The sequence below is a fragment of the Bos mutus genome, chromosome 16 (assembly GCF_027580195.1).
Source record: "Bos mutus isolate GX-2022 chromosome 16, NWIPB_WYAK_1.1, whole genome shotgun sequence".
NCBI classification, from domain to species: Eukaryota; Metazoa; Chordata; class Mammalia; order Artiodactyla; family Bovidae; genus Bos; species Bos mutus.
Genome location: NC_091632.1, coordinates 3,881,383 through 3,893,016, shown reverse-complemented (window position 1 = coordinate 3,893,016; position 11,634 = coordinate 3,881,383). Strand labels below are relative to the sequence as shown.

General features: G+C 48.5%; 1 protein-coding gene across 1 annotated transcript in view; it reads right to left on the bottom strand.

Annotated features, from left to right (window-relative positions):
* Positions 1 to 696, bottom strand: part of MAPKAPK2 (MAPK activated protein kinase 2) — a gene marked incomplete at its 5' end in the record, with an annotated part of 46,710 nt that extends 46,014 nt beyond the window's left edge. Inside the window, one exon of the mRNA XM_014476964.2 lies at positions 70 to 696. Coding sequence (XP_014332450.2) covers positions 70 to 696 — 627 coding nt within the window. The remainder of the gene's footprint in view (positions 1 to 69) is intronic.
* Positions 697 to 11,634: the final 10,938 nt, after the last annotated feature.

Genomic DNA, 11,634 nt, shown 5'->3' with positions numbered 1-11,634 from the left:
CACGACGAGCCGCCCGGGAGTGAGGGGGCGCCGGCCCTGGGAGCCCTCCACCCGCCCCGCGCCACCTACTTTTAGGGCGAATTTCTCCTGTGTCCTCTTGCTGAAGATCTGCAGAACTTTGCCGTTGATGCCCAGCCCCAGGACCTGCGTGGTGACCTTGTAGTCGTCGATGATGGCGTTCTTCTTGATCTGCAGGCTCGACCTGACGTGGAACTGGGGGAACTGCGGCGGCGGCGGCTGCGCCGGGGCGGGGGGCGGCGGCGGACCGAGGCACAGCGCGGGCGGCGGGCCGGGGCACGGCGCGGGAGGCGGGCAGCACGGCGCGGCAGCCGCGGCGGCGGCGGGCGGGGCGCGGCGCCCGCGCCGGACAGCATGGTGCCCGCGGGCGCGGGCGCGGCGGCCGGCCCCGCCTCCGGCTCCGGACGCGGGCCCCGCCGCCCCCCGCCCGGCCGCGAAGTTTGCTCCGGGGGGGAGCCGGCTTCCCCGCCCCGGCCCGGCTCCAGGCTCGGCGGGTCGCGCGGCTCCGTGGGTCCCCGCTGCGCGCCGCTGGCGCCTGCCGGCCCTGCTGCCTGCCTGCCTGCCTGCCGCCCTCCCCCCGGGGGCTGGGCGCTCGGCGGGACTCGGGGGACGGCGCGCGGGGCCCGGCCGGGGGGAAGCGGCCGCGCAACAGAGTACCCAGCCCGGGGGCCGGCGGCCGCGTCACACCCGCGTCTGCGTCCGGGGCCGGGCCTTAAAGGGGAGGGCCGAGGGGGCGGGACCAGGAGGTGGCGGGGGTAGGGCCGGGCGGTGTGGGCGTGTGGGCGGGGCTGGCCTTAAAGGGGAGGGCGCACGGCGTCCCGAGAGCCCAGGGCCGCCGGAGGTGGGGACGGGCGTGAGGACCGCCTCACCGAGAAGTCCTAGTTGTCCATTAGTGAGGACCGCCGCACCGAGAAACCCTCAGTTCGGTTCAGTTCAGTCGCGCAGTCGTGTCCGACTCTTTGCGACCCCAGGCCTCCCTGTCCATCACCAACTCCCGGAGTTTATTCAAACTCATGTCCATTGAGTCGGGGATGCCATCCAACCATCTCATCCAAAACCCTAGTTGTACATTAGTGAGGGCCGCTCAAAGGGAAAGGGAGGTGCATGAAAGTGTCTGCATAATCAGATAGAAAATCCATTTTCTCCAATTGTCTACCTCAAGACAGCAGCCTCTGGGGGTGTCTTTTCAAGGCGAAGAGGACTGCGTTCAGACTGCCTGAATTCAGGCGGCCTTTTCCTTTCGCTAGTCGGTCCACCACTCCCAGTGGCAAGAACAGGGTGTGGAGAGAATTCCCTGAGACAGTGTAACAAAAAGAGACAATGTACCTCATCTCCAATATGGAAAAGTTAGCCCCTGAACCTAGAGCATTAAGAAATGGGTGTTTTTGAAGAAGCCAAATTCTGGTCCAGTTCAGCCTCATGTCTCTGAGGAAGACACCAAGGAAAGTGAAAGTCACTCAGTCGTGTCCAACCAACTCTTTGGGACCTGGTGGACTATACAGTCCATGAAATTCTCCAGGCCAGAAATTGGAGTGGATAGCCTTTCCATTCTCCAGGGGATCTTCCAAACCCCGGGATCCAACCCAGGTCTCCTGCATTGCAGTCGGATTCTTTACCAGCTGAGCCACCAGGGAAGCCCACCAAAGATCTGCTACTGCTGCTGCTAAGTCGCTTCAGTCCTGTCCGACTCTGTGCGACCCCATAGAAGGCAGCCCACCAGGCTCCCCCATCCCTGGGATTCTCCAGGCAAGAACACTGGAGTGGGTTGCCATTTCCTTCTCCAATGCATGAAAGTGAAAAGTGAAAGTGAAGTTGCTCAGTCGTGTCTGACCCTCAGCGACCCCATGGAATGCAGCCCACCAGGCTCCTCCATCCATGGGATTTTCCAGGCAAGAATACTGGAGTGGGGTGCCATTGCCTTCTCCACACCAAAGATCTAGCTGTACCTAAATGTAGCCCAGATCAGGGGAGGAGGTTGGAGAGGCCCTAAATATATGCTGCCAAAGGGTCTCTGTATGTATTCTGATGGAGGTTTGGGGATGATCATGAAATATATCCCTGCTGACCTCCTCCCCACTCTGACTGGTAGAACAGTCCAGAAATAAAATGAAGGAATCACACAGGTGAAGACAAAACCTCAGCTTCATAACTGAGAAGGCTGAATTAGAGAGTATGGCTTGACCTATGGCCACATGTGGTGCCTCACGTTCCCCCAGTATTCTGGAGTCCCCTTGTCCAGGGAGACCCTGCTCAGAAAGAAGCAGAGGAGGGAACATCCTAAGGACAGGTGCCCTGTGGCCTGAGCCCAAGCAGGGAAGGAGTGAAGGGTAGCGAAGAAAGGAGCACAGTCCCTTCCAGGACTCACTCCAGGGCCAAGGAGAAATACAGTTACCCTAACACCGGTACTCGTTCTTTCTCGGCAGTTAATTTAGTGAACATCTTGACTTTGGGCAAGATGCCATGCTCAGACCTGCAGTGGCGGATGGTGTTGATCTGTGGGAAAGAAGACAGGTACAAGCATCAAGAGAGTGGCACTGACGCAAGCCCGGGAGGGGAAGACAGAGGGATCCTCCTCTGTCTCTGAGACTGGGAGCTTCCTCTCGTGCTAGAGGGCAGACAGGTTAGACAGTTCCCCGTTCCTCTAACTCCTCAAAGACAGCCACAGAGATCGGAAGACACCCCACCCGTTGTGCAGTACTGTTCTCACCTCCCTGGGGCACACAAGGAAGATGCCCATGGACGGAGAGAAGGATGCAGGGGTGCGGAGGCAGAAACACCAGCTCTTCAGTCTCATCTCACCTGGGCTGGGGCTACGCAGGGCTGGGAGTTGGTCTTTCTCCCTCTGCAGAGTCACTGGGGCCTTCCTACTACCTGGCATTGACTTTTCACCTGCTTCTCTCCACAAGGTTAGAAAGAGCATAAGCTCTTTTTGCTCTTTCAGAGACAGAGGCTCAGTGGAAAGAGAACAGAATTTAGAGGCAAATGACCTGAATTCAAGTCTCTCTTCTTTGTATCTGAAAAAAGAGAGAGAGAGAAATAATACATTCAAATATCAAGGTTGAGTGAGAATTAAATGAGATAATGTTCATGAAAACTCCCCATAAACTAGAAATGATCGTGAAATAGTGAATCTTATCACGGCTAAAGCTCTGATGGCTTGCTCTTCTGCTCTGTGCCCACTACCTGGGGATCTGTCCCTGATACCAGAGCTGCCTTCCTGTCTAGCTGGGACTCTGGGGAGATGCTGCAGCCCAGTGACCTAGGAATAACTAGACAACTGAAACCCCAGCTGGGGCTTCCTCCTGGAATTACAAGGACCAGTTAGGCCTAAGGGGGCACACAAGGACTCTGTGCATAGAAATTACATAAAGTGCACACACAGCACCCAGAAAACACACACATATATGAACTCAAACACATAAGTGCAATGTGCCTGGCATGTAGTGGAAACAGAATAAATGTCTCATGGATGGATAGTAACTGGGGAGAGAGATGGGCTAAGGGAAGAACCTTAGATGGGCAAGAGATGCAGGGCCTTAAGTCCCAGTCCAGCCCTAACCAGCTGTGTAATCTCAGGCGGGTCCGGTGCCTCTCAGTCCTGTCTTTCTCATCTGTCAAACAGTGATGATAAGATCTGTCCTGCCTCCCTTTAGAACTACTGGAAGAATAAAATAGTTTTTCCTAGGACATAGAAACCCAGAGTTCAACCATCTGTAATGAACTACTTAAACAATTTTTATGGCTATGTAGAAGCACTTCAAAATCTAAAAGTCTATGCAAATAGAAAGTACTACTTTTGTTGCCATGCAAACACATGTGCCATGCAATACTATATACAAAAGACCATTTACAGACCTCAGGTAAAAGAATTGGGTTAACTATAATCCTTGATTCATGGCTGCTGCTGCAGCTGTTAAGTTGCTTCAGTCATGTCCGACTCTGTGCGACCCCATAGACAGAAGCCCACGAGGCTCCCCTGTCCCTGGGATTCTCCAGGCAAGAACACTGGAGTGGGTTGCCATTTCCTTCTCCAATGCATGAAAGTGAAAAGTGAAAGGGAAGTAGCTCAGTCGTGTCCGACTCTTAGCGACCCCGTGGACTACAGCCCACCAGGCTCCTCAGTCCATGGGATTTTCCAGGCAAGAGTACTGGAGTGGGGTGCCATTGCCTTCTCCATGATTCATGGCACATCCTCATCATTGAATCATTGCTCCTTGAATCTCTGCTTTTATTATTTAACTAGTTATTAGTTTTTTGTCTTTTTGGTTTTGGGGAGGGTTTTGGGGCCTCATTTTGTGGCTTACAGGTCCTTAGTTCCTTGACCAGAAATTGAATCCAGGCCATGGTGGTGAAAGTGTCAAATCCTAACCACCAGATCACCAGGGAATTCCCTAGTTATTTTTAATAATGCAGTCTGCACCTGTGAATCCACTACCCGAAGTGAAAACTAGGACTTTGACAAAAAGCATGCATCTAACTAGGTGGTTGCTCTATTCACCCCCAACCCAATTCTGTTTTCTCTGGCCAGGATAACCATTATCTTGAATCCAGTGTTCGTCATTCTTTGGCTTTCCATTTATGTAGTTTTGTTTCATCCATTCAGCTCAGTCGGTCCGACTCTTTGCTACCCCATGGACTGCAGCACCCAGGCCTCCCTGTCCATCACCAATTCCCGGAGCTTGTTCAAACCCATGTCCATTGAGTCGGTGATGCCATCCAACCATCTCATCCTCTGCCATCTGCTTCTCCTCCCTCCTCAATCTTTCCCAGCATCAGGGTCTTTTCCAGTGAGTCAGCTCTTTGCATCAGGTGGCCAGAGTATTGGTGCTTCAGTTTCAGCATCAGTCCTTTCAATGAATATTCAGGACTGATTTTCTTTCTGTCATAAGGACACATAAAGGTGTCTGACCTTCAAAAAAGGTGAAGCTCATTGTGTCTTAAAAGGGAGATGGATATGGTGAGTTTATCAGAAAGATGAGGTTAAAATCGGGAAACATCTTGTCATAGTTCCAGAGTATTCCCCACCTCCCCATGATGAGATGGTGATGGTGATGGTGATTAATGAGTGCTTACTCTATATCCAAGACTGTGCTCAACCCTCCATTTAAATCTCATGAGGATCTGTGGTAGAGACTGCTGGTTGTTTCTGCCAGTATCCATTCCCCACTCTTTGATAGTAAAGAATCTTGAATAATTAGGTAAGTACATGACTGACTGGAATAAAAACTACACGTCCTAGCCTCCATTACAGCTGGTTGTGTTCATGACTTGTAAACGAAAGCTGTTAAGGGAAGCAGCAGACTCCTTTTCTCCTTCTCCTCCTCTTTTCTTCTCCTACTCTTTCCTCCTCTTCCTCTTTTCTCCTTCCTGGTGGCTGGAATAAAATGTAATTGCCGGGGCTACCCTGGTGGCCCGGGGGGTTAAGAATTCACCTGCCAGTGCAGGGGACACAGGTTCGATCCCCCGTCCAGGAAGCTCCAGTATGACTTGGAGCAACTAAGCCCATGCACCGTAACTACTGAGCCTGTGTGCCTAGAGCCCGGTGCTCTGCAACAAGAGAAGCCACAAAAATCCCACGCACCGCAACTAGAGGAAGTCTGCTTGCAGCGATGAAGACTGAGCACAGCCACAAATAAAATAAATAAATAATAAATAATTTTCTAAAGCAATTGCTGGAGTTTGAGCAGCCGTCTTGAATCATGAAGTGGAGGCTACAGTTGAGGATGGCAGAGCAAAGGGATAGAAGGAGCCTGGCTAGACGATGGAGTCTGGATCCACTGTATTGACCCTAAACAACTCACCCAGCCTTCATGTGAGATAGAAATACATGTCCTTCTTATTACAGTAACTGGCACTCTAAGTCTTCCTTCATTAACATTCTAATCCCATTCTAACTATTACATGGCTCTATGAGGTATGTGCTGCTGTCCTCGTGTATCTGTTTTAAAATGAGGAAATTGAGTCCTTGAGAAATTGAATAATTTTCCAAGGGTTTTTCTAACCCAAAGTCCATTTTCACAGCCCCCACTGTAAATCCTGAGAAGACATACACCCACACATCCTTCTCAGTCTCAGAAACATGATATCTGCCATTTTCAGGCAGGAATGGCCTAAAGATGTATGACCTATATTTTCCATTTTAGATTAAGTTTAAATCTCCCACACCTCAATTTCCTTCGATCTTGGCCTAATCTGTTACAGAGTACAGGTCTGTGTTAATTTGCATGGCTGGGTTATTATCACAGGATTAATCATGATTCTGTGACCATCTGTCTTCTCCAGCTTCCCCTACCGTGCCTTCACACCCTCAGAGAGTAAAAATTTCCTATTTTACTGTGATCTGGCATTACAAATGGATGACAGGGGTGGAAATCTATGGACGTGAACTTCCTACAGATTTTCAGAGGACATGCTTTTGATGAGATAGGATTATTCACAAGCTGTTGGACAGATATATGCACACAGATACAGATCTTTGTGTCTACTTCTGGGACACACACAATACTGCAGATGGGAACATGATTCACAGGAAAAGGTCTCTTCACTGAAAACTCACTCTTGGAAAGGAAAATGACTTGAGGCCAGGGAGAGATAAGCAGTCTTCATGTTGTAGTCTAGTCTTTGAGAAACTGAGAAATTCTCCAAATCAAAAATGACAGATATATAAGAATCATTAGTCACAAAAATTTCTGAACTCTCTGAAAGTGCTAGGGACTGATCCACAGAAAGAAATTTTACCCAAAGCAAATGTTGTGGGCATTACCCTGTGTGTGGACATCTCAGAGGGGAAGAAATGCTCTGCTCCCCCGCCCAGACCCATGCCCTTGGCTGTACCCCATCCTTCGAGTGTTTCATACCACAGCAGGGAGCAGCAGGAGCTGAGGGAAAGAATAGGAATGGGAAGAGAAAGAAGGAAGTACCCAAGGGGGAACAGAAACTTGGCTTCTGCATATCAGCAGACAAAACCTGGTCCAAGGGGACTGCAGATGGGACTACTGAAGACTGCTGCTGCTGCTGCTAAGTCGCTTCAGTTGTGTCCGACTCTGTCCGGCTCCCCCGTCCCTGGGATTCTCCAGGCAAGAACACCGGAGTGGGTTGCCGTTTCCTTCTCCAGTGCATGAAAGTGAAAAGTGAAAGTGAAGTCTCTCAGTCGTGTCCAACTCTTCACGACCGAATGGACTGCAGCCTACCAGGCTCCTCTGTCCATGGGATTTTCCAGGCAAGAGTGCTGGAGTAGGGTGCCATTGCCTTCTCCATACTTAAGACTACAGGATGCCTAATTGTAAATTCTGTGCCTTACTATAGGAAATGAAGAGGAAAGAGGTAATTATTCCACCATAGTCAAGACAGCCCAAGACTGTTGTCCCGTATTAAAAGCTGTGCCCCTCCAATTTAGCCTATGTCTGGCATGTCAGTTGCAATTCAGATGAGCGTTCAGCCTGGAGAGTGAAGTGGGGAAGGGAGAGGGATTTATCATCCAGGAACACAGCCAGGGTGTGTCAACCCAAAGGGTCACTGGTCTTCATCTGGTCACCTGCTGACCCCTGGGCTTTTTCTCCATCCCTCACTTAAGATGAGTAAATGTAGGTGGACAAGCAGGAAAGGCAGGAAGAGATGTGAGTGTGTGTGTGGGGGCTGGGTAGTGATCTTCAAAAGGTATAAAAAACAAGCAGCTTCCCACGAGACCGTAATTTTGAGGCGGCGGAGCATAGTGGAATGAAGTCTGGGTTCAAATCCTACCTCCACCACTTACCACTATAGTAACTGTGGCTCTGCGTTCTTTTTGTATAAAGACAGGGGTGAGAATATTCCCTAGATTAAATACCCAGGTAACACTTTGAGCTGTTACTGACAATTACTAATTGGCCTCTATAAATGGGACCTGTTATTATGCGGCAGGTACCTTCAACACCCATCATCTCCTTCAGTCCTCTCAACAAGGCTGTACTTAGGATTATTTCTGCTATTTCAATCACTGAAAACATTGTTGCTCAGAAAGGTCATCACACTAGACAGAAAAACTGGAGTTAAGGCCCTTGCTGTTTCCACACGTCAGGGGCCATGTTACTAAATGCTCCTGTGGGTGGTCCAGCCACCTGACGCCTGCAAGACCACCCTGGGGAAACCATCCCAGGCTGTGCTCATGGCTCAAAGAAGGAAAACGTCTGCAATCATCAGATTCCAAAGACTCTCTCCCTCCAAGACCAAGAGTTAGAGGCAAAGAATAAAGTCATTTAAAAAGCAACGAATTTGGGGTCTTAGGATGTACAAGCTTTTGGGAAAGGACCTAAATATGTGACGTATGTGCTATATCCCACATTTCGTTTTGTTTTTTGCTTCTTAAGTGACAGAGGTAGGAGCTAACCTTTTCCCCCATGTTTCTCTTTAGGTTACAAAAACTATAATATCATAGAGATGAAAAGGACCTGATCTGTCAGCTTTCAGATTGTCTGCACCTGTGTGTAGACAAGTAGGTGTGTGACCTGAGAAACTTTGGGCTCAAAACTTCCGGTGCCTTCTGTACCGCAAGAGGAAGTTCTTTCTTTTACATGACCTATATAGTACACATTGTGGGAAAGTCCCTCTCATTCCTGGAAGCTCACTCACTGATGCTGGTGAGGGGTCTCCCTACACCTCTGGATAGATGTCCAGAGTCCCCGCCCCTTCTTTGGAGCGGTAAGTGCAAGAGAAAGTTGGATATGCTGGAAGAGAGAAGTCGGCATGTGGGCCGTCCTGACACCTGCACCTGCCCCCACCACAAGTCTTGCAGCCCTTTTCATAGCCACAAACCCTGACAGAGCACCACTGAAGCCCAAGGACTGTGCTAGGCTTAGGAATGCACAGGGCACCCTGACAGACCTTGAGTGCCTGAAAAGTTACACGCATATACACACGTGTGAATGCATATGATGGTTATACAGACATAACATAAAATTTGTCATTTTAACCCTTAACTAGTTCAGAGGCATTAAGTACATTCACGTTGTCGTGCAGCCATCAGCGTCATCCACCTCTAGACCTTCTCATCTTCCCAAGTTGTTTCTCTGTTCCCATTAAATAATAACTCCCCACTCCCATCCTCCTCCTGGCCCCTGGCAGCCACCACTCTACTTGCTGTCTCTATGGATTTGACTATTCTAGGAAACTCATATATGTGAAATCATACAGTATTTGTCTTCTTGACTGGCTTGTTTTACTTACCATAATGTATTTAAATTCATGTTGTAGCAGGTGTCAGAATGTCTTTTTTTTTTTTCAGGGTGTGCCATCATATATATTGGGCTTCCCTGGTGGCTCAGATGGTAAAGAATCTGCCTGTGATGTGGGAGACCCGGGTTCGATTCCTAGGTCGGGAAAATGCCCTGGAGAATGAGCTATCAATCCACTCCAGGAGATTCTTGCCTGGAGAATCCCATGGACAGAGGAACTTTCTGGATCCTGGGGTCACAAAGAGTCAGACACGACTGAGCGACTAGATGACTTGATTGTATATATATAGATACATAGATAGATAGTGAAGTCGCTCAGTCGTGTCTGACTCTTTGTGACCCCATGGACAGTAGCCAACCAGGCTCCTCCATCCATGGGATTTTCCAGGCAAGAATACTGGAGTGGGGTGCTATTTCCTTTTCCAGGAGGTATATATACAGCAGCTTTTGTTTATTCATTCATCCCTCTTGATAGACACTTGCTTTGCTTTCACCCTTTGGCTAGTGTGAATAATGGTGCTATGAACATCATCTTCACCGCTCAGTTGCTCAGTCGTGTCTGACTATTTGGAATGCCATGGACCGCAGCACTGCCAGGCCTCCCTGTCCATCACCATCTCCTGGAGCCTGCTCAAACTCATGTCCATTGAGTCCAGGATGCCATCCAACCATCTCATCCTCTGTTGTTCCCTTCTCCTCCTGCCTTCAATCTTGCCCAGTATCAGTGTCTTTTCCAGTAAGTTGGCTCTTCACCCCAGGTGGCCGAAGTATTGGAGTTTCAGCTTCAACATCAGTCCTTCCAGTGAATATTCAGTATTGATTTCCTTTAGGATAGACTGGTTGGATCTCCTTGCAGTTCAAGGGACTCTCAAAAGTCTTCTCCAACACCACAATTTGAAAGCATCGATTCCTTGATGCTCAGGCTTCTTTATAGTCCAACTCTCATATCCATACATGACTACTGGGAAAACTATAGCTCTGACTGTATGGACTTTGTCAGTAAAGTAATATCACCGGCTTTTTAATACACTGTCTACATTTGTCATAGTTTTTCTTCCAGGGAGCAAGCATCTTTTAATTTCATGACTGCAGTCACTGTCCACAGTGATTTTGGAGCCTAAGAAAATAAAGTCTGTCACTATTTCCATTGTTTCCCCATCTATTTGCCATGAAGTGATGGGACCGGATGCCATGATCTTAGTTTTCTGAATGTTGAGCTTTAAGCCAACTTTTTCACTCTCCTCTTTTACTTTTATCAAGAGGCTTTTTAGTTCCTCTTTGCTTTCTGCCGTAAGGATGGTGTCATCTGCATATCTGAGGTTATTGATATTTCTCTGGACAACCTTGATTCCAGCTTGTGCTTCATTCAGCCTGGCATTTCTCATGATGTACTCTGCATAGGAGTTAAATAAGCAGGGTGGCAATATACAGCTTTGACGTACTCCTTTCCCAATTTGGAACCTGTCCATTCTTTCATGTCTGGTTCTGACTGTTGCTTCTTGACCTACGTACAGGTTTCTCAGGAGGCAGGTAAGGTGGTCTGGTATTTCCATCTCTTTAAGAATTTTCCATAGTTTGTTGTGATCCACACAGTCTAAGGTTTTAGCGTAGTCAACGAAGCAAAAGTAGATGTTTCTGAAATTCTCTTGCTTTTTCTATGATCCAATGGATAAGGAAATGGCAACCCATTCCAGTATTCTTGCCTGGAAAATTCCACGGACAGAGGAGCCTGGCAGGCTACAGTCTGTGGGGTTGCAAGAGTCGGACACAACTGAGCGACTAAGCACACACACACACAGTGGATGTTGACAATTTGGTCTCTGGTTCCTCTGCCTTTTCTATATGCAATTTGTACATCTGGACGTTTTCAGTTCACATACTGTTGAAGCCTAGCTTGAAGGATTTTGAGCATTACCTTGCTAGCTATGAACATGGGTGTACAAATAACTGTTTGAGTCCCTGCTTACAACTCTTTTGGGTATATACCCAGAAGTTGAATTGCTAGGTAATGTGGTAGTTCTACATGAAATTCTTTAAGAACTGTGATGCTATTTTCCATAGCAGCTGCATCATTTTACATTCCCATCAGCAATGCATAAGAGTTCCAATTTCTCTACTTAGCTAACACTTGTTATTTTCTTGGTGTTTTGTTTTTGCATTTTGGTGATAGCCATCCTAATGGGTGTGGCGTTGAGAGAGTTTAAGCATGAGGCTTCTCGACTCACTAACAAGAGAGAATCATCTTAAAGTTCTCACCAAAGAAATGGCATTTGACCTAGGAATCTAAAGATAGGCAAGAATTCTCCAGGCAGAGGAGGAGAAAGGGGTAACATCAAACAATGGAGCAAAGGGAGAGAAGAAATTGCACGGTCTCTTCTGAAGCAGCAGGTGGTGAGCATGGGGTGTG